The sequence below is a fragment of the Monodelphis domestica genome, chromosome 1, assembly GCF_027887165.1.
Source record: "Monodelphis domestica isolate mMonDom1 chromosome 1, mMonDom1.pri, whole genome shotgun sequence".
Classification (NCBI taxonomy): domain Eukaryota; kingdom Metazoa; phylum Chordata; class Mammalia; order Didelphimorphia; family Didelphidae; genus Monodelphis; species Monodelphis domestica.
Window position 1 is genome coordinate 8,851,268 of NC_077227.1, and position 23,370 is coordinate 8,874,637.

The 23,370-nt window shown below is 46.4% G+C and overlaps 1 protein-coding gene across 2 annotated transcripts in view; it reads right to left on the reverse strand.

Moving 5' to 3' along the window:
• EDRF1 (erythroid differentiation regulatory factor 1) overlaps positions 1-23,370 on the reverse strand; it is a 37,933-nt gene that overhangs the window by 6,764 nt on the left and 7,799 nt on the right. The window contains exons 6-22 of one of the 2 annotated variants that reach the window (XM_001367546.4): positions 22,715-22,874; positions 19,805-19,906; positions 19,405-19,526; positions 18,439-18,550; positions 15,930-16,077; positions 15,730-15,838; positions 15,456-15,567; positions 13,492-13,752; positions 12,125-12,196; positions 11,493-11,643; positions 9,423-9,611; positions 7,138-7,338; positions 4,665-4,883; positions 3,883-4,121; positions 1,982-2,140; positions 1,491-1,640; positions 248-401 (exon numbers count right to left, since the gene is read on the reverse strand). In XM_001367546.4, coding sequence (XP_001367583.1) covers positions 248-401; positions 1,491-1,640; positions 1,982-2,140; positions 3,883-4,121; positions 4,665-4,883; positions 7,138-7,338; positions 9,423-9,611; positions 11,493-11,643; positions 12,125-12,196; positions 13,492-13,752; positions 15,456-15,567; positions 15,730-15,838; positions 15,930-16,077; positions 18,439-18,550; positions 19,405-19,526; positions 19,805-19,906; positions 22,715-22,874 — 2,660 coding nt within the window. The remainder of the gene's footprint in view (positions 1-247; positions 402-1,490; positions 1,641-1,981; positions 2,141-3,882; positions 4,122-4,664; positions 4,884-7,137; positions 7,339-9,422; positions 9,612-11,492; positions 11,644-12,124; positions 12,197-13,491; positions 13,753-15,455; positions 15,568-15,729; positions 15,839-15,929; positions 16,078-18,438; positions 18,551-19,404; positions 19,527-19,804; positions 19,907-22,714; positions 22,875-23,370) is intronic. The other variant, XM_007478229.3, reaches the window with a different exon arrangement.

Genomic DNA, 23,370 nt, shown 5'->3' on the forward strand with positions numbered 1-23,370 from the left:
ACTTAATTTCCACTTTGTGGGACCACACGAAAGCTCCTGGGGGACAGAACTAAGCCAGTAACTCTGATTCATGGATGACTGCTAGGTCAGGAAAAGCATCACTTCATTTAAGAGAAGTGGGGAAACAGCGATCCTACCTGTGGTCAGGGTAAAAATGTTCCTTCCCTTCCAACAAGATCTATCTGAGCCTCTGAGCCTCCCTCCCTCCCACAGGATGGTCCCAGAGATGACCTATCTGGTGACTCACTTGCCATCTGGAACTCAGCAAAGGCCACCCTCTCGAGCTGCACCCTGAGCAGCTCACATGGAGCATCCTTGAGTAGCTGGAAGAGTTTCACGGCTTTGCCATAGTGGAGATCAGCCAAGACCCGGTGCTGCTTCCTCAGGGGTTCATCCCCAACCTAAAACAAAAGTGGAACAGCATGACCACCCAACCTGGACTTTCCAAGCAGGTCATGAAGCCTGGGAGAAGCCAGGAGGTCTATGACACATGGAATTCACAGTAGCCAGATCAGTTCGGAAAACATCTAAAAGAGTTTTGAGTCCTTGGGGGCTGAACTCAGGTCCCAACAGCCCAAGGCATGTCATGAGCCCAGGCTCTGACTTCCCTGTTCCTTGGAGTGTACCTGGCAGCATTGGTCAGATTGACCACAGGCCTACCCTTGCCAGGATCCTTGGACATGAGGCACCAGAAACCTCCCTGGGCATGGCATTCTCTCTTCCGAGGCTGCTCCCTACCAGTTCTACTTCAATACAAGAAGAGAACAGCTTTGCAAAAAACTGAAGCCCATATCTCTGTCTGCAATGGAAAGAAATCCCTGGGATTTACTGTCCTGAGCCAAGCCGGGAACAACAAGAATGTTGCTGGGGGCTAACTGTTAAGGATGACTCGGGGGGGGGGGGGGGGCGCACCTGGAAAATGTTTCTTTGGCAACACTGGCCAACAAAATGGTGACGGCAGACAACACACACAATGCCATGTCATGACGAGACTGTGAAAATGCCTGGCAGCCCAGCCCCACAAATGAAATACACACAGAAAACAAAAGGAACCCAAGAGCTGTGGATCTCCCCACCTAGACGGGGAGACATGGGGCCAACGACTGAGCTTTGGGGATGTAGAATCCCTGCTGCTCAAAGACCTGTCACCTAGGTGCCCATTCACTGGCTCCTCATGAGGCTGCAGAACATTTTCTAAGAGGCCTAGAAGGGGCATGTTTTGTGGAAAAAGAAGGGGGAACAGGGGAGAGTAATCAGCCTTCCTCACACCTTATGGCAATTCAATGGAACCACAAAAAGAATGCACAAATTCATTTCAGTGACTAGATAAAATGCCTAAAATGGGGAATTGCCCACAACCTTGACCTGGCAGCAAGCAGCCCACGACAGAGCTGTGTAGGAATTCCGGGCAGAGGAGCCTTGCCTTCCCCCTGTCCCCCTCTTCCCCTGGCCAGACCAAGACCAGGCTGGGCCTTGACGGGAGGACCAACCTGGTTCCTCAGGCAGCTGTGGTACATGGATGCCAGTCGGTGATGGATCGTCGCAGCCCGGTACTGGCAGAGCGGCTGTCGGGCTGATGTTGTGTCAACATCACAGTATTTGAGAGACTTCATCATTGCCTCACTCACTTCCTTCTCAACCTATTAAAAAACATCAGGATTAGAGGCAAGCATTTACAAAGACTTGGGATTTGGCTTCATAAAAGGCTGAAAAGGCAGCCCCCTGTTGACCCTCACATGCCACTGGGCCGGGCAGTCATTGTGAGGGTGGGTGGGAGGAGCCCTAGCTCCGTGGGCTAGACCCACCATAAAATACAGGGAAACACCCAGAAGGGAAGCCGTGTGCAGGGACCAAAAGCGTTGAAGGAAGCTAACAATGACCCTGTCAGGCAAGGGACCCCTGAAATGGGCCTCTGTGGACAGGGAGCTGGAGCTCGGGGTGCTGGGACAGGACAGAACGATCAAGGGGCTGGGGGAGCAACCTGCTCCTGAGCTTTTCTGGACAGCGGGGCGTAGTCCTGCTGCAGGGTAGCCATGGTGAAGTAGGTGGTGGACAGCTCCCAATTGACCGAGTCCCACACGGCGGGGTGCACGTCTCTTGTGCCTAGAGACCGGAGGGCCTTTAGATAATAATCGATGGCCTGAGAAAAGAGTGACCGAGATAATCATATTCACCAAGGTGACCCAACTGCCAGAACAACAGGGCATCAACCCTAGGCCAGGGAGCCCTTCTCGGAAAAATGATTTTCAATAGTTGGAGGAAATCCTTGATTCATGCAAAGATGAAGTTCAGAGATGCTGGGATCCTCCCCATGGAACTCTCCCTGCGTGCATATGCGTGTGGGTGTGTGTATGTGTGTGATCTCCTGCCCTTGCTGCCTCCAAGGCAGGACTTGAACTTACTCTGCTATACTGACCCTAAAACAGCCTCAGGGCTTGATGCAAACATTTAGAGTTCTAGGCCCACACTGCTAGTCCACAACTGCCAGATAAGAGCAGAGGGGCTCAGATGCCACTATGCTCTCCGTGCACTTATTTCTAGTATGAGCTTGGCCTCAGGAAGGAGGCTGTGCCTCTCCCAGTCTCCTGGTGTTCAGACATAAACTCTGTTGGTTGATGGCACTGGGTCTGACAACCTCTGTGCCCATCCCCAAATGCACACCGATGTGGAAGCATCCAAATGACTTGGACCTCCCTGTACAGATCCCAGGAACACTAGCCCAGCTTCCTTGGGGAAACCATCTGGGACAAATGCTGCATATCCACAATAAACTGGGCAGAGAACTGAAGAGGGACCAGCCCAGAGTCAACCTAGGAAATTGACCCTAACCCTTCCCCCTCCAACCAACTCTCTTACACCAATATCTCCCAATGGAATTATTAGACTGTGACTTCTGGAAATACTTAGTAGAAAAACTAAAATTCTAAAGAATGATAGGTCACATAAAAACATCTCAGCAGGCATCACACGTCCCCAAGATGTTCTATATCCATGGCCAGCCCAAGTGGTTTCCTTGTCTCCTCAAGACACTAAAAGACTAGGAGGAAGGCCTTTGACAGGCCAGAAAAGCAGCAGAAAACCAAGGATGGGCAAGATGGCGGGGTGCAATCTACATGTATGAGTGTCTGAGCAATGGGCAGTGTGCATCCAGTCGGTGAATGGGCCCTTACTAATCACCTCCTACATTCTTGGAAGTGGGAAAAAAAAGACAAAAATGTAATTTCCCTGCTTTCAAGGTGTTTGGACACAGCCAACATCATTTGGATAGTGTGCTGGTTAGGGTTCTTCTGCATTAGCTCAGAGGCTTTGCAGAGTGACTTTATAGTCATCAGTGCTTGAAAGCATCTGGAACACCTCTTTGGGGGTGGACCTCAGACACGGACACTTCTAGGACTCAGGGGAACACATAAAGTGACCATAACAAGGTAGGCCATGGACTGATTTCTAAAAAATTGAACCCAATTTGCTGTTATTTCAATGACAGGATTTCAGGGGCCCAGGCCCTTCCCACACAGGTACAGAATTAAACTCTTAGGATCTAAAACTCATTCTGAGAACTGCAGAGGTCCAAAGTGTTGCCATTTTTTTGTCTACCAGGTCAAGACCCTCTGCTAATAAAAACAACCTAATGGTTGGTTGTTGGGCCGATACCTAAGCCTTTCCAGCCTGGCAGCCTCTACCAGAACCCACACTTGACTGATGGAACTACTAAGAAAGAAGGCTCAACCCCACTCCAACTCTCTAACTCAAAAAGAAAAAAACATCCACCTCTGAGAAACCTAGCTACAGAAAATGAATCAAATTCTACTGAACCACCCACCAGTATAGGGATGCCCTTGATGACTGAGTGACTGGTGCCTGAGGAAGAGAGCTGGCTATTACCTTATTATAGTACAATGCCTCTTCAGGGGAAAACTCCCGCCTTGCATCCTCACCGCCGGCTGCCGCCACGGCCGCACCATGGGCCTGAGCACAAATCCGCATAAGCCTGCCCGTGTTGCAGAGTAAAAGAGCAGCATTGGTGGCATCATCAATCGACTCAAAGTTGTGAATCCCCTTTTCAAAACAAGAGAAACTTTTCTTCCAAAGCTGCTGCTCTGCTGCTGACACACTTCTGCTCACTGAACAGAGAGAAAGAGGCTGTTTTATGCCCCAGCTTGTCTAGCAGCTTCTCTTGAACCCCACACCAGGAAGCTCTTTCCTTCACACACTCAAAGGGTCAGGGTGACAACACCTGCCTAGGCACCAAATCATGCCTGAATTTGGTCCTGAAACAGCCCCTGACAACCCTAACTCAGCATTTACCCATCAGCAAATTGCTCTCTTCTAGGTGTCAAGATGACCAAGGGAGAGAGACCTGGTGTCCCAAAGGCAGGAGCCTCCCATCACTACAGTACTGTGTTTGAGAGTGTGGTGAGGAGGAAGAAGGAAATCCCTAGCTCTGGGACTAGCTTCTCTGGGAGCTGGCCCACATAGCACTTGGGATGAGCTGCGTTCTAACCCCAGCTCTGAGCCATAATGTGTGGGGGACCAGAGGCTAATTCTGGTGCTGAAGCTCACCAATGCTCAAGCCTGATCTCAAGACACAGCAATGAAGCTAAGGGAAAGGCTGCAATGGCATCTGATCCCTGAGCTCTGGGCTGGGTAGGAGAAGCCACACTTGCCTGCTCTCTCTGTCTGGATGGCAGCAGCCTGGTTCATGTAGAAGACGCCCATTTCATTGCGAATGTTACCCATCCTCTTCAGCACTTGGACATAATGCTCTGGGTTTTGGCTTTTTAAATCACTAAAGAGCAAAATCTCATTAGCGGCCTCGTAGCATTTGCAGCTAACAGAAAGTTGGCATTCTAAGTCTGTTGACAGGTCAGTTGCCCAAGCAAAGCCTTGAAATAAAAAGAATGAATGTTAGAAGTCTCAGCAACACTGAATGCTAACTGAACAGTCCACATCCTGGGGCTTCCCTAAGACGGAATAATCAGGAAGAATGCTGAAGCGACACACCCAGACGAATGGACAGATGGGCTCCCACACCTCATCCTGTCACTTACAAGGCTGAGAGATCTCCACAAACTTAAACACATTTCCTGGAGACAGACCAACCCAGCACCACCTGTAACCCAGAGCAAAGTTCCATTTCTGTTATGCCAAAGGACTAGCTCCACAGTAGAGGACTTCCTCTGAATGCCTTGAGCAGAGGAAAGGCAGCAGAGAAGTAAGTGCCTACTGTGTGCTGGCCAAAGTTAGGCAGTTCCTCAGGCCTCAAAGAGGTCAGTACTAGAATCCCATCAGGGGTTTCCACCCCAATCTTCCTTTTTCCTGACCTAAGTGCCTGATACAAAAGAAACAGAGAAAGAGCCTTTGGTCAGTGGAGTCAGGATCACTTCCAAACAGGAAGCATGACTATATAACTCCTTGGTGAGAAGGAAGTTTTCAGGGCACTTCCCCCAGAAAATGAAGGTAGAGGATGGCTCTTCTCCCTAAATCCAGAGCTAGTAGAAGCCAAAGCAAAGTGGAGGGTGAAGAAGCATGGGGTGGCTCCTCATATTCGGTACCCACTCTGAAGTACAGGGCCCTGCCAACCAGGAAGTAGGCCAGGCCCCCAAAGAGAGAGACAAAGCAACAGATATAAATGATGTGATGTCTCCCAAGTGTCAGGCACTGTACTAAGTCCTGAACACAAAAGTGAGACCATTCTTGCCTCCAAGGAGCTTACATTTGAGCGGGGAAATTGCTGAATGACTAGGGAGGGGAGGTATCCAGTCTGGAAGTCACAGAGGTGTTAAGTGGACCCTGGGCAAGGTGACCAAGCATGAGAAACTCTCAGGAACTGGCACATGACAACTAAAGTGACGTAAATGGAGAGAACATCTCATTGGTCTGTGTTATGGACAAGCCTGTCCCCAGAAGCCAAAAGAGGGGCCAATCCAATCAGGCAAATCCCCTTTGATCTTCCTTCTTTATTCAACAGGGTTGAGAAAATAAGGGAGAGGGCAGGGTATACTGAAAAAAGCAAGTGATTTATGAATTTAAGAACCTTCCGAAAAACCTAACCAAGTCATTGTGTAAATTATGTTCCACCAACATAGGCTAAACAGTCAGTGCCACTGAGGAATGCCTCAGAACAGAATGGCTCCTACTAGGCCTCAGGGCCATTCCTCTAAAAAGCAATAAATCCGGTGCCTGTGTATCACTCACACAGGGTAAGTGATGGCACACTTCTAACCTCAGCTCAGGCTGAATAAACATCTCCTATCTCACATGTGGATGGCCCTTTGTGCTGCTTCATGCTTCCTATAGTTACCAGCTTCATCTGGTGACATAAAAAAGGAAGGAGGCTGCCAGTGCATCATCTAAGGCTCTCTTGGGCACTGGGAGGAGGCACAGAGCCTAACATTGCACTGTATTTTAAGGATATTCACCTTAAGAACAAGGTCGCTTTTTCTTTCCTTCTTTACATTTCTATCTTCTTTCTCTCACCCCTAAGGGGCAGCCAATCACCTTTTTGACAACAGAATCAAGAGTTTTTCAAACCAGGACAAAACCTTCCCTTCCTGACTCAGCCCTGGAGAGCCACGTGTTGATTGGCCACTGCTCCATCTAGACTAAGGGACATGATCTGCAGAATGACAAAGGGTAGGCCTAGCTGTAGAGGGATGGGGTACAGAGCCGGCCCACAGGGGCTTCACTCCTCCAACCACCCTGGAGCCCTTCAGAAAAGTAATATTAACTCACTTTTACAGGGCATTGTCCTTCTCTCCAAAGAGGAAGCCCAGAAAAAAAAAAACCTCATGAAAAGAAAAAAGTTAACTGAGACCTTCTTGGTCTGAGGAATCATCTTGTGAGCTCCTGTTGAGGCTACAGGCAGGGCCCAAATAACCCAAGTTCAAATCTGACCTAAGACTTATACTAGTCGTACAACCCTGGTCAAGTTACTTCACCTTTCCCTGCCTCAGTTTCTTCATCTGTAAAAGAGAGATAATAGCAATATCCCCACCCCTCCACCTGTTGTGAGGATCAAAAAGGGAGATAATGTTTGTGGAGCACTTGGCCTGGTACCTGGCACACAGCAGGTGCCAGAGTAAAGCAGGGAAGGGGTGTGAAGAGAAATGCCACATTCCAAGAACCAAGGAGCCCTACCTTGACAGCTGGACTCCCTGTGCAGGCTATGAAGGATCTCCTGGTCCTCTTTAGTCTGGTAATTAAACTCCTCCAGGTAGGCAGCTCTGTTATTTGCATTCTGGGCAAGCATTAACTGGATATCACCACAAAGAGTCAAATACTGAGAAAGAAACAGGAGGACTTCAGAAAGCATATTGGTGCAGAGGCAGCAATAAGTATCTACGTGGAAATGGGAGGAGGGAAAAGAAGACAAAATTAATGGTGCCGTCAGCATCGGCAGCCCCCACCACACATGGTGGCCCCGTCACCAGCCTGCTCGCCCATCAGAGAAGAAGTCGAATGTGGAGACCATTTGGGACTGTCCCCCCCCCAATGGGCAGGATGAGGCCCTGGCATGTGCACCCACTGATCCAGGCCAAGGGATGGGCCTGGGGGTCCTATCCCAGAGTGAGGGGCCAGAGACAGTCAGGAGGCATCTCATTGGCATCCAGAACCTATGTCAAGCCCAGAAGGAATCAGGAGATTTTAAGGCAGAGATGTGTGGCCAAGGAAGCATGGAAGTGGGAAAGGAAGGCCTTTCTGGCAGGAGAGCCAGTGTGATAAGACGTAGAATCCACTCAGGGGAAAGAACAAAGAGGGGAACCAGATGGCAGGGTGGCTTCGGTGGAAATGCCCCAAGGCATAATGCCAATGGGAGAAGACAGGAAGGCAGAATCAGTGGGTCTTGGCAAGTGAATGGTAAAGGGAGGCCACGAGACCAGAATAATTAAGGATGACCCCAAAGAGAGGAAAGTGGAGCTGGTTCTAGCCACAGTGGGTTGGAGGCAACAAGAAAAATGCGGGCTGAATGCTCAGATGGGGGAGACGCTGCCTGTCCTCAAAGCTGCTGTGGCCCCAAGAGTACAGGGAGACTAATGGGCCCAGGATGGAGCCTAGATGACCCTGGAGCACAAGGGCAGTGGCTGAAGGCATGGAAGAGGACAAAACCCCCAATGCTTGGGGGAGAGGAAGCAGCAATGATGTGAGATGCTTCACAAGTCAAGAAGGATGAGACACTAAGAGTGGGCCTCTCTCCATCAACAAGGCTCCCAGTACTTGAGAAAAATGGCTTCAACTGAGTAAAGAGGCAGCTGGAGCACGTGTGCACACACAGAGGGCTCTGGGCAGGTTAGGTTTCCATCTGTGAAATCGGGATCAGAAGAGCACCCACTCCCTGCCACTATGAGGATCCAAAGAGACTTTGTTGAGTCTCAATTGGCCAACACCCTGCATTAATGACAGCTATGATCATGTGATGAGAGGGTGGGGCCTGTGAGGAAGGTGATTCAGGCTACTTGGGGAAAGCCAGCTCCCTTGCCTCAGCAGTGGGAGACCTGAGGAGGCCATGGGTGGTCCTGGTCAGACAAGGGGCCCAGAAGAAACCAGAGAGGGGTAGAGTAGACATGCTTAGCAGGGCAACAGCTGAAGACAGGCCTGGGGGTGGAAGGCTAGAAGGCAGATTTTTAGGATGGAGGGGCTCTCAATTAAGACCCTTCTGAACAAACAAGGGGCCCTGGAGCTGGCTGTGGGGGAGCCTCTGCGGGGGTGGGGGTTGGATCTGTCCCCTCCTGCCCAGTGCCCTTCCCAAGGGGTCTCTGAATCTTCCCTCTGCCCATCTGTCAGCTGCCTTCTCATCTCAAAACAGCCTCTGGCCCCTCTGCCCTGGGGAGTTCCTTCCAGGGCCTGTTTGGGGAAGGGGCCTGGGGTTAACCAGTCTCCAGGCCCCTCCTCTGCCTTCCCTGCTTGGGCATGCACCCCCTTCCTCTCCAGCCCACACTATTTAGTTCCCCCTCATCTCCTACATGATCTTCCCCCCTGGAATGTGGGCAACAGCTACTTTGCTGTCTGCTTATGTTTAAGCACAGAGCCTGACACACAATTCCAAAATCAACTCAAAGGGTGAGGGTCCCTCCAGCTCAGTTTCTGCCTCATAGCTTGAGGCTGTTTGGAAGTGGCAGAAATAGGGCAAGGACCCCTTTGACAGATGGCAAGGTCTTCGGGGAAGGTCTCCTACACCTGGCAACCACGAGTTCACTCAAATTCTATGGTGCTTAGGCCAGAGGACTCGAGGCTATGTGGTTGCTGGGTGCCCAAAGGCAGGAGGGGACACAAGGAGTAGAGGGTCCCCAGAGGCATGTCCTCTCATTTAGGGCTGCCCAGGCCTCAGGGGTGACCACTTGTTGGGAGGGCTGGACAGCCTGGCCCCTACTTCCAGTATGGACAGCCAGGGAACAGTTTGATGGATATATCTCTTAGCAACTCACCATGGCTCTGCAGGGCCAGTTTAATGTAACGTAGGGCCCGTCCGTACTTGCGGAGGCTCATTGCGGCATCAGACAAGACATAGTAAGCCTTGGATGACTTGAGAATCAGCTGCAGCTTCATTTTATGTTGCCAAGAACCAGGGGTCATTCCGGACTGACTGGAACAGTGGCCTTCCTGGAGGGAGCCCACTAGGAGAGAGACATGAGAATCCTTGTCAGGTCCCAACCTGGTCAGGGCTGGGCTGTCAGCAATCTGGGAGAAAACATACAGCTCCCTGGCGGCTTGACTGACACTAGTGGGGGCTCAGGCTGGGCTCCGACCCATAGACACATTTCACCCCATCTTTATTTCCCACTAATCTTGCCTTTCCCCTGGAATCCTAGGAAAAGGTCTGGATACCCAGACCTCCCATGGAACCAGGATGCATAGACAGGAGAAGCAGAAACCCTGCTCTGCCTTCTCCACCTCCACCAGAGCCAGCAGACAAAGCACCTGACAAGGAAATCTTTCTGACCCAAGTCTGGTACAACCTCGCTCTACTGATGGAGCCACTATGTCAGGGAGGGCCTGATGTCATGCCAAGATGCCCAATGGAACCATATGAAAACATCTCTGGGAAATGTCTGACCAAGTAAACTACAATAAAGCAGGGACATCAGTTTGAGGGTTTATATATGACAGCTAGCTGCACCCCCACCGCCTACACTGGCAGGTCAGTCCCTGTGAGCCAGTCTGGCAAGGTGGTTCCCAGTTCCAAACCTTGGCAAGGAGTGGACGTGCTATGGACTCTACACCACTCAGGAGGAGCAGTATCCAAAGGAGTTCCATTCTGGTGTGGCCATTCCAGGAGTGTCAAGGGGACTTGCTGGATTTATTCTTTTCTCAGAGGGAGAGTAGGCAGCAGGCAGATGACAAGATGGCCATGCTGCATGAAATTCCAAGAATGGCCTGGAGTGATGATGACCATTTGGTCACTTGGGGCCAGGACGGCATCTCCACACTGAATGGAGAGGTGCCCCCCGGGATGGGGTAGGGAAATGACATGCGTTGGGGAGATCAGTATACTGAAGGTGGGACGAGGAGACAGCAGCCAGGAAGCTGAAGGCAGTAAGGAAAGCAAGGGATCAAGAGACAACATAATGGAGACCTTGGCTTTGGAAGTCCTAAAACATCTTGGCCACCAAGCTGACATCTCAGCATGTGGCCCACAGCTCAGGAAGCTTACCAACAAGCTGGAGCACACCCAGAGAGCAAAGGCCCTCAAGATCAGATTTTCCAAGCTTGAATAAGACTTGGGGGAAAATGAAGGAGAGCTATCCTCAGGCTCCAGAAAAAATTCTTATCCCAAGCCCAGCTGTCTGCCCCCAAGCAGGGTAGATGGCCTCAAGGAGGAGCAGGGCCCCTTCTCGCCTTCCTGGCTCGGCACCCCTCCCAACTGAGATTCTTTGGTTCCTAAATAACCTAATTACTGAGCAGGAAAAGCTAGGATAGAAAATAAGGTTTGGCTGACAATGATGGATCAGTGACTCCAGGGCGTTGCCAAAAGTTAGGGGCCCCTGTGCCATGCGTTCCTAGAGGTGACCAGGCCCCCAGGAACAAGCTGGACACCTGCTGCTTCAGGGCTTCAAAGTGGGCCCAACACTGGCAGACAGAACCTGGCTCCCCCTATGAGAAGGAAAGGGGTTTCCATATTGCTGTTCATCTGGCTTCTTTTCATAATTGGAATGACAAAGTCACCTCCATTTCACTTCCAAGGAAGGGTGAAGCTTTCTTCAGCCTTTTCAGTAAAAGCCTTGCTGAGGAGTTCCAAGTGTACTGTTAGGTCTGTGACTGTTCAAAAGGTCTGATTTGCCATCAATTCAGCTTACTTTTTAAAGTCTTCCCTTCCAATGGTAGGTATTGATTCCAAGACAGAAGAGCAGTAAGGGCTAGGCAATGGCAGTTAAGTGATTTACTCAGGGTCACACAGCTAAGAAATGTCTGAGGCCAAATTTAATTCTAGAACCTCCCATCTCTAGGCCTGGCTCTCTTTTCACTGAGTCCCCCAGCTGTTCCCCAATTCAGCTTACTTTTGTCCAAAAACAAGGCCAGCTGCTTTTCCAGACCCTCAGGACCACTGCTGGCAGACTCATCTTCATATTTTAATGGGATTGGGGTGTTGGGGTCCGCAGCAGGGAGATCACTTTCTTTTTTGATGCTGCTGTCCACAGATTTTAGACCCTTAGAGAAAGAAAAAGCACTGAGCAAGCATTATGTCACTCACAAGTGAATACAGAAAACCTGAATAACCAGATAAACTCACCATTGCACACACGCACACACTCACCTCCCCACCACTCCAAAATCAGGTCTACACTAGCTGAAAAACCCTTGAAACTAGTGGTTTTAAAAACATTTTCATATTCTGATGATACTTAATGACAACAATTATCCTTTCTATAGCACCTACTATGTGCCAGGCACTGTGCTAAGCACATCACAAACATATCTTATTTGATTCTTACAACATATTTAGGAGGAAGGTGCTCTTATCAATCGGGGTTCAGTGATATGTCTGAGGCTCTTTTAGTACTCACATCTTCACAACTCTAGACCCAGCTCTCTATCCACTGCTTAACTCAGACGCTAGCAGCAGCTACCTTCCCGCTCCAAGCCTTCCCACCAGCCTCCCAGCCACAAATCTAAAGTCAAGTTAACTGACCTCTAAAACATAGCTGAGGACGAGTCTACAGCGCTCTTCAGTGTCGTGGCAAACAGGGAATGCACAGCTGGGCTACAAAAGGGTAAACACAAATGCCACTGAGAAAAAAAAACCACATAGGTCAGACAGCCACTATCAACTTGGCACTCAAGGTGCTTTCCAAACAGGGTCATTGATCTCACCCAGTGGACTTATTCAGTCAGTCACATCAAGAGAAGAGTTGCCCAGAGGCAGTGTCCTCATATTTAAATAGCTCCCAAGCAACCATGGAAGAAACCATGGCAGAGCTCACAAAAGTTTGTGCTCTGATGATGGGGCCAACAGGGTAACTCCAATGCTTAAGTCACAGCCTGAGCAAATAATTGTGTAGCATTTAGAAATTCTTAACTAAACCTTCACTGCCACATTTATAATAAATTTTGTATATCAGAGACCCTTCAGACGGTTATTGATAATGAAATTCCTGAATAAGAGAAACTGCCAATATGCAACTTTTGGAATTGAAGATGTTAAAAATTTCATTGTTTTTTTTTTAATCGAACAAATGTACATGGTTTGCATGATAGTAACAACAACTTCACCAACTTTTAGGGGAAATAATTAGTGACAAGGAATAATAATTTAATCATTCAAGCCTTAAGAATATCCTAGAAACTAAGATACTGTGTTAAAGTTAGAAGACTGAGGGTTAAAAGAATTGTGAGCACATTAAATAAATTAATGGGTCACTGCTGACCTATCAATGATGTGATAAAAAACAAAAGCTAGACAGGGGACATGTTTGGAGGGAGAACATGCACGGGAAGGGAACAATCCAGATCTAAAAGAGTCTTCAGTAAACGATGATGAGCTAAAAATAATATATGTGGGGAAAAAACCCAACTTCTTCCCTATGCAAGATGGACCAATGAGTCAATGTGACCATTGCCTCAACAGCTGCTGGGTTATGGATCTGAGATTTTTAATTATCTATAAACTCGAGCTGCCAGGAGGGCAGCCAGGTAGCCCAAAGCCAAGGCTGAATCCCAGGCTGAAGAAGGAAGGAAGTAGACACTTTGTCATATTCTACCTTGGTCCAGCCATGGTCCAGGAAAAAACAGATGAGGTGAACTGTGTAGGATCAGGATGGGAATGGGGAGAGGAGAAAGAACACCAGCTACATGAACTAGGAAGGTTTATTTGGAAAAGAGAAGACTTGGAGGACAAGCCAGCTATCTTCAAGCAGAAATCTAACTAAGTCAATCTCGAGGGAGAATGAAACACTTTAAAATCAAGAATACCTACTTAGCCAGTTTTTTGTTGTTGTTTTTAACATTCCCCAATTGCCCCAGTATCTTTACCGCTCTGTTAATTTGTCAATGGCTCACTCTGATCTGATGAATGGACTTGTATTTCTCTGGCACCGACAATTCTCCCACAGACTTAATCACAGCCACAGCTTTCTTGTCATCAGGGGGATCAGAGCTTGCGCTGTAGGACCCATTCTCATCACTGTCCGGCATTTCCTCCTCTTCCTCACTATAACTTTCATCGGAGTTCTCGTTTAAGGGAGACTCTGAACTTTCTTCCTTTTTAGGCTCATCCAACTGAAAGAGCTCTGAGAGCATGTAATTGGCCGAAGCAATAATCTTAACAAAGAGAAACATATAAGAGACTATTGTGAAATGAATCACATTTAAGACTTGTAGGACTCAATTAAGAAACAATCCTAGTGAAGCCAATTTTAAATGCTGCTTTGGGTTCAAAGTTGAAGGACATACTGCTAATGAGCCCCATTTCCCATACAGCCTGGCCCTTGCTTCTCAGGGTGATTAACAGTCTCCCTAGCTTGGTGATGGATGGCAAAGTTTAAAGAGAAGACCAGAACCCAATAAAAGGTTCTAACCAGTATAAATTGAGAATCTGATCAAGCATTACAAAAAAGAAAGCTCTGGAAGAAAGTCATCCAAAGAACATCCAATTCTTCAAGATAATTACTTGTTCCCAATATAATTGAGGATATTTAAAAATCCTCTGACTAAAGTCTATGAATTGCAAAATAATAAAGGCTCCCCGTCTACACTGGTGTAGTCACAAATACACATGCTTCCACACTGTCCACTTTAAGGCTAGGCAAATAGTTATCTACTTTTTCTGCATAAAGCAGAGTAAATCCCATACCACCTTTTTGAATGGCTTGGTTTTTTTTTTCCTTAGTGAGGAAAGCACTTTATAAAGGCAATATACAAACAGGAATTACAGCTCTCTATGCTAGCAGCCTTTGGCCCATGAAGTCCTCTTCCTGTTCGGTCCCATCTCAATGGAAAGAACTTCCAAACGGAGATGCTAGAATTTCTCTTTGTAACAATAACAAAGCTCCACTCAGAGTCCAACCTAAGAAAATACGGTCCCTTCAAGTGTGCTGTTTAACAGCAGCCCTGGAAAGTGCCTGAACAATGCAAGATGTCTGCCTGTCCACTCTGGCAGGTGACCCTGTTCTTAGCCACTGCTGCTCACCAGCTCACTTATTCACAAACATGGAGCCTTACAAAAGGGCATGGCCATAGGGAGCAGCATGATCACCAAGAGAGGTCAGATGATGAGTAGGAAATCATACAGTACAAGAATTAAAGACAAAAACACAAACTAATCCAAGATAAGACATTTGGAAAGGAAGGCACCTTGACACCTGTTCATTAACTGTCCCACACCCCCCAATCCTTACCTTATTCTGAGGCAGAAGAACAGAAAGTGCTAGGCATCTGGGGTTAAGTGACTTGCCCAGGGTCACATGGCTACGGAGTGTCCAAGGCCAAATTTGAACCCAGAACTTCCTGACTCTAAACCCTCTGCTCTATCCCCTATGCTACCTAGCTACCACCTCTCCATTAATCTTCACCTTGAGTTCTCAAGCACCAAAATTCAGATATGACCACAGTGATAACCACTGTAGACTGAGAAGAAAGTCTGTGGCCAACCAAACCTTCTCAGTATATTTTACCACCAGGGAATGAAATGAAATTAGTCTTCCAAATATTTTCATGATTCAGACTAACTGGAAGAAAGAATAGCACGCAACTTTCAAGATAACAAATATGGAATTAGCTTTTAATAGATGTTGCTACAATACTTTTAAGCATAAAGTGAGCATCTCCTATTAACTTTGGAGAACAAAGGTTCCCTCTCCCCCCAAAATGGCCGTGCACATCTCCTGATCTGGTACAGATCAGCACTGCAGAGAACTCTGAAAGCAAAGCTAAACCCACTAACAAATTTGGAACGACTTGGGTTTAGGGCAACCCTGGCTTCCCTTCCAAATCAATTTTAAAGCATAAATAAAATGTCATTTTACTTGAGGATGTCTTCCCTTGTCCAGTAATTTCAGACAATTAAGAAGTAATGTTCGGATTGTTCCATAGTGTTTCTTATTTTGATTTTTCTTCATCATCATGTTGCAAGCAACCCTAAAAAAAATAAACCCACACACATGCACATGGGCTTTTAAAAGGTAGACCTCATAGTAAAACACCTCCTCCATTCTTAGTCCTATGACTCCCCCCCACCTCATCCCCGCCAGGCCCTGGTCACAGCTCCTGTTTTCTGGCTGCCCTGCTGCTCCCACTCACTTATATAAGAGAATGGCCACAGGCACTGTGAAGGGGTTCTGGTACTTGTCCTCGGTCTCTTCACAAAGGGTGGTGAGGTCATAGAGCTTTACAATGTCACTGCCGCTGGCTGAAAGAGAAAACCCCGACAACTTATGAGGCTCCACCTCCCAAGAGACCCAAGAGGCCCAAGTGCTGAGTCACCCCAGAAACTAATTTACCTTTAAACAACCAATATGTGTGCCCTTCTTTGGTGCAGTTGGACTTCAGAAATGACAAAATGTTCTGCGCGATATCTTTTATCACTTTAGTAGAAAAATTTGAATTCTCCAAATTGGGAATCTCCTCTGTCTTGATCATTTCATATTTCTACCAAGACAAAGACGAAAGTCTAAGCTGAAGAGAAAACCTTGGGCCCAGGGAATGGCGCAGGTAAGACTGGCTGAGCCCAAGTGAAAGGAAATGAGGAAAAGACTCTCGAGGTAGTGGATTCAAACCCAGAGATGGTCCACTCCCCGAGTCATTATTAACAAGCAGCTCAGCGTCCAGATGGAAGGAGGCTCAGGGGAGAATCTAGACTCCTTTTGTCTGTGTCCTTACAGCTTCGCACAGAGCATGGCATATAGGCCAACCAGCAGAAGTCACAAAGCTGGGAGTGATGGCTTAACATACATGGGGCTGATATAGTCAAAGTCCAAAAAACCATCAGACACTCTATCACAGAAGGGAAGCTAAGAAAAATCCACTTCCCAAGTATAGATTGGGGGCAGCAAGGACAGAAAGCCACCTTGCCTGAGGAAGGCCTGTGAGTCAAAGAGAGTGAAGGCTGGCCTCAGGTCAGGAAGAGGTGGGAGAAATCAGGCCACAAACACTTCCTCACTATATAATCCTGGGCAAAGTCCTTCACCACGGTGAGCCTCAATATCCTCACCCGTACGATGGACCAATAACAGTCTCTGCCAAACTGGATGTGACACTGCAAACCATACAGCTCTCTGGAAAAGGTGGCTATGGAATGCTACTGGAGGCTATCACAGGAAAGCCCTGGTCAGAACATGGTGGACATGGATTCTGGATTGTTCTGGGCACCCGGGGTGAAACCACATAAGGTGACCAGGGGATGAGTAGCCTGGTAGATGGGTTGAAGAACCTGGGGATGCTGACCCCAGAGAAAACAGGACTTCAGGGGGTCCATGAGAGGTAAGAGGGCAGAAGTCCCAGAGATGCAGACTTAGGCTACCAAACATCTGAAAGTTGCAGAAGGTGCTTTGAAAGTGAGTGCCCCCCCCTCCATGCTACAGAAGATGGTCTGAGGGGGTCCTCCTTTCTCTGTAATCACTCTGGCATATTGCCCAGGGCCCTCATTCATTCCAGAGACCAATCCTGCAGATTCTCCTTGAGCCATGCATATCCCTCATAGGCATCCTGTCCTTTGGACACAAAAACTCCACGCCTTCTTTCCTTTTTAAAAAATATTTTGATTAGGGCTAGTTCCCTAAATGATGCCTCTCAGGGCACCTCACATAGAGTTCTACCCATAGTAGTTCTTAGTAAACCTCAGAAAACAATGGTAATGAACCTAAGTTTTAGATGCCAATCCAGACCTTTCTTCTATCTTGAAAGCACTGGGATACTCCATGTCCCTTATCACTTGAAAATATGCTACTAACTGAAAAACCCTTACTTTCTGTCTTAGAATTGATACTGTGTATTGGTTCCAAGGCAGAAGAACTGTGGTAAGGGATAGGTGATGGGACCAAGCGACTTGCCCAGGGCCGTACAGCTAGAAGGGCCCAAGACTAGATATGAACCTAGCTCATTCTGACTCTAGGTCTAGCTCTCTGTCCACTGAGCCACTTAGCTGACCCTCGCCCTCTACCCACCACCCCTTCTTTACTAATTGGTCTCTTTACAGCCAGCTGGCTGCGCCTTCTACCCATGCTTCTGGAATGGCACCCTACACCCACAATCCCTTTCCTAGGGTCTCCTTTTCATTAGGCCACCTGCTCCAAAACCCCAACCACCAAAAGCCCAGCTCAAAGGCAACCTATCCCACTAGCCCAATGGAAGTAAGCTCACCCTCCTATGAGCTCCCATTCAAGAGTTCACTCTTCATGCTATTTATGTCTTCAATTCCACACCCCTTCTGTTATCTGGGAGCAGCCAGTACATTCCTTGGCACAGGGGCCACGTCTTACTCTTATCTGTAACTCTCAGCTCCCTGACCAGCAAGGCGCCATCACCATACAGCCCCCACATGAGGCATTACTGAATGCAGTTGACTGATGCATTTTTGCTAAAGAGCCAGTTTTTGAGGAACTTGTGAAAGTATTGCTCTCCTTCCCTGGTGATTTTTTCAGCACTGTAAGCTCCAGGAAGGCATGGGTTGGTTTCCTAGATGCTGCCTCTCCTAGCACCTCAAGCAGAGTGTACAGAAGTTTTTAGTAAACCTCAGAAAACAATGGCAAGGCACCTAAGCTTTAGGACTATCCAGGTCTTCCTTCTGCCCTGAATGCATCACATTTCCCTTATCACTTAATAATATATATATAGAGAGAGCAACATCACTAACTAAATGAGATTAAAGAAATAATCCAACTTTATTTCACTTACTATAGATTTTCTCTCCTGAAATATAACTTATGGTTCTGGGTTCACCAAAACCCCCAACTCCTTTGGTGCTTCACTCTAACAGGCAATGAAAAAACAGCTATTTCCATTTTACTGTACCTGTACAATTCCATTTACGTGAAAACACATCACCAACTCTGGCACATTGCAGATCAGGTTGTCCAGCCAATAATCAATTCCAGTCAGTACATTAATGGGTTTATTGTTATCCCTGAGAAGAAACAATACTCCAGTTAGCCAATTTAGTTGGCAACAATATCTCTTGATGAGTCTGAATCCCTCCCCCTCAGTCTACGTGATTTCTGGGTGAAATGAATATTCTAGAAGCTTGGCTGGGCCTAAGTTGATCAACGGGACAGAGGAAGACATTTGCATCAACATTAAGTCCAGATCGAGCTTCCTCATATAATCCAGGCTGCCTTCAGGCTAACGAAACACAAGATCCCACTCTGTGATCTCATAAGCATGTCCTCACTTGTCTATGCCAGAATGCCAGGTGGTTGATTTGGTGGAGTGGCTAAATATTCTCAGTTAACAAGAATCCAGGAAAAGTCCATCCCAAATTAAGAGCTAAACCTACTCAATTTGTCACCCAAACCCTGAGATTTAGGTTCAAGACAGCACAAGAACCCCGAGGCCAGCTCCTTCGTGTTAAAAAGCAAGCTCAGAATTTTCAGCACAGGTTAGAAACACTGGCTCCTTTTTGCAGCAACTTAAAGTGAGAAAACAAAATAAAAAGGGGCCAACAAATAAGGGCACTAATTACAACAAACACAATGAAGACCCATGTTTGTAAGGCATTCTGCAATTTCCAAAGTAGTTTCTCAGTCATCATTTACTATGACTTTCATAAGACCTGAGGCAGATCAGTCCAGTCTGGTTCCTCACATTCTATAGCCCATAAATCTGCCAGTTAATAGGAAAAGACAACAGATTTCCTGGCAACCCAGTGCCATGACAACATGACTTTTTTAAGCAAATTTCACAATGATAATGGGAACTATATTTATAGTAAAGAAAAAGCTCACAAAGGACACCAAGAAAGGGGCAGAATTTTCCACTTACCTGAGACGTAAGCTAACAGCAGGATACCTTCCTCCCCCAAATATGGGCATGTTTGAGCCTACCAACATATGTATATCTTCAAAGGTCCACAATATATTCCGGACAAAGTCATTCTTAAGACCCTTCATTTAAAAAAAAGTCATGAAATTAGAAATTTTCACCAATTTTCACCACATTGTCACCTATGATCCACAGAAAGACTATGAAAGAAAGATGAAGAAAAAAGGAACAAAGAAACTATACTAATAGTCACATAATTTAAATATCACAGATGCTACAAAAAGCTATTTCTAGAAGTAAATGGACTTTTTTCCCTACTGATTCCAATCGAGACCAAGTTTTAAATGATCAAGTAAACTGAGAATTAGGTCTTTCAGCTCAGATACCACAGAAAGCATACCTGACTGTTCTCACCGTCATTGAATAAAGTAGTCAGGTTTTGTTCTTTTGGGGCTGAGGCCACATGCCCCACTATATATGAGGGTTCAAGAGGCTCACTTCCCTGTGAAAAGTGCAAGGATAAGGAGTGATTCTGCTGTCATCATAAAAAACCGCCTATTTTTAAAGTATACTAAGCGAAACATTCAATGTATATAAAGCAGTACAATTTTCAAGTTTATTCTAAGCCCCAACACCCATGTCAAGGCATCTTTTTCTACCCCAGGGGCTTATGTCAGCACTCCATCACCATGGCCCCAATGTCATGAATCACACTGAAATTACTGACAGAAAAACCAGGTCTTAATTCCTCAAGTTGGGTTTGTCTCCTTTTTCAAAGCCCCCAAAGCCCCTGTTTGTTTAAAGTGGCAATCTTTTGTTCCTACTGATTGGATATTTGGACCAAAATGATGGACTCACACAAGGCAAACCCAAGTGAAGGACACCAGGAGAAAACATACCAGAGGCATGGATTGCACTGGGTCTGAGATGAGGAAGGATCTCTTGCTGACATTACACATATGGCCCTCGGCCCATCTCTGCTCAGGTTGGGGTGCCATTCCCATTAATGCTGACTGCCATCAAAGATTACTCAGCACAGTGTTCTGAATATGTGTCCTGGCAGTAGGGGGTGCACGTTCTCAGGCTGTGCCTCCATCTCAGTCTCCTCACCTGGCTAGCTCTTCTTATTTATTTGTTCATTTTTCTCTCTCTCATAGGAATAATAGAGGACTGAGTATATTTTGGTGATGCAGAATGCCACGAAGATATGTTCTGTAATTTGATCTCTATGCTAGATGTTTGGAAAAACAGAACACTTTTTTCATGGAGATAATATCCTAAATGACAGGCTCACAGACTAGTCCATGATGACTACTGAATTCACACTGTAGTTGAACTGTATTACAACTGGTCTAAATTCTTAGTCCAGGGGTCATATGACATGGGAATAAAGGAGAAAAGAGGAAAGGAAGCACCTCCTTTTCTCTTAAAGGCAGATTCATCCCCAGGAAAATTCTGAAAGGGGTTTAGTTTGTCTTTGGTCTTTTCCCATTTCAGTCTCCTCTTGCTAGCCCCTATTCAGGGTCCACAAGATGTCACATAATCCAATCATAATAACACGGAGTACACTTTTGGTACTGAACCTTAAAGGCCTTTCCTTTTTAACTATATGGACTATCTGGCTTATTGTCTCATCACATTCAAGTTACTTATAAGGGGATATCTCCTCAATCTTCCCAAATTATTTGCTTTTTGATAAGAGAATGCCTGGCTAATTGATGCCTCTGGCTGACAGAATTTTTGGCAGAGCAAACCCATGATGCCAACACCCTGGGGACTAAGAGAGATTTTCGGGGGGGGGGGGGGGGGGAAGGGGAGAAGGGGGTGGTGGCTAGGGGGGAAGCCACCCAGAGCAGGGCAGCTATGCTGGGAGCCTTGCCTGGCACCTGCTCCCTGAAATTCTTCCTACCTTTCATAACTTCTTCCCTGCTCTTTTCAGTTTTGTTACACGATACATCTCCAAAGGGTAATGGGAATTTCATTGCCACTGATGAGGGAGAAAGGCTAGGGGTATGTTAAAGGTCATTTGTAAGCACGATGATTACCTATACTTATGAAACAGTCCTAAGCTTTTCTCAATTTTATGTAACAAATATAGGAATGTTTGTAAGTGAAACATTTCAAGAAATGCTTTATATTGCTTTAAAAAAAACTTTTGACTTAAGTTACACAAGGGAAAAAAGTTCATCCTCTTACTATTTATAAAGCTGGCAAGGAAGGTATTTTATAATTGATTCAAACAAGAACAAATTATGCTAACTTTGTGATAATTCCAAACTCCCAAATTAAATGTCACTTGTCACAATAAATTTTTTTTTGGTCCCAAGGGACTACTGCAGACTAGGAGAGAGAACCTTCTTGCCTGTGATGATATCTAGGAGGCTTCATCAAAGATAGCTGGTCAGCACAGGAAAGACACCAAAGCATTTCTTGAGCATTCAGATGAATGCATTTCCATATGTTCTTTAAAAGGGAAATATGACTAAACATCATCCCATAATGCCACTGGACTGAATTACAAGATGATTTAAAATCAATTAAGAATATGAAACATTAAAATGACTGGCCTTTGGTAATATTTGTTAATAAAAGGACATAAAACTGTTCAAATGCTGCAAAATATCTGAGGGAAAAAAAAACCCTTAAAAATCGTTCATTATTTCACCCAATTATCCTGCCTTTGGTCTTCAAAGTTTGCCAATGCTATTTTTCTGAGACTAAACAGAACATCCCCATATAACCATATTCTCCTCTTTGTTAAATATGAATAGGAAAAGCCCAAGATGAGGAGAGAGAGAGGGGAAGCCAAAAACTGAAAACAAGAGACACAAAAAGCCCCAGAGCCTAAATGGTCTTTATCTCCTGCTTTCTACCAAAAGCTGGACCCCCTGGGAGGAAGGGGATATGGATGCTTCCACCATTTTCTCTAGGGCACCTAAACAAGGCTGACAGACCCCAAATATGAAATATGTTCAGGGTGAGTGGGTCAGGCAAGTTACCAATGTGTTTAGCATGGTGCATCATTTACTAAACACATCCTTCAGGTAGACAATTCACTACCAGCAGATCCATGACTATTATGAATAGCATAAGTGGTAGTGAAACTAAGAAAACACAGTGAATTTCTGTATCTTAACTCTCTTCGCAATTCTAATTAAGCCCTCGAAACTCAACCATTTAGGTGACTTAGACAAGAGCCCTTGTTCTTTCAAATACACTGCCCTAATTGAGCTGGGCATTCTTCCCCCCTGCAGTTCTGGTCCTATTTGTTTTCTATCATGAGCAAGTACATAAGAGCTGACTGACTAACCTGATTAGATGCACTTGGGTCATCAGAAACAGAAGATGGCATCTCAAAAGGGGCAGGCCAGGAAGCCCCTTCTGTGTCATCATGCGTCTGAGCCGGGCTGGGAGGGGTTCTCGGCTCTGTCGCAGAGGGGACAGGCTGAGCGGCACCATCGCCATTAATGCTGAAACACAAGACCAGATACTTGAACCCCATCACTGAAGAATGGTGCCTAAACACACCAATCGGACATCCCAATACTCCCTAGGCTAAGTCACCTGGTCAAGGCCAGAAGCCTCTCTGAATATAAGGCCCCAGCTAGATTTTCAAAGTAAACTTTGAAGCTAAAGCTTTTTTCCAATATAAAACTTCAGGTATTAAACAAACACAATGTCATCTTCCTTGTATCAAGAGACACAATGTCTTTCTTTTTTTTTTTTAAATCCTTACCTTCTGTCAATACTGTGTATTGGCTCCAAGGCAGAAGAGTGGTAAGGGTTAGGCAATGGGGATCAAGTGACTTGCTCAGGGTCACATAGCTGGGAAGTGTCTGAGGCCAGATTTGAACTTAGGACCTCCCGCCTCTAGGCCTGGCTCTCAGTCCATTGAGCTACCCAGCTGCCCCCGACATAATGTCTTAATCCAGAGATTGATTATTTTTCCACGAAACCCAAGATTTA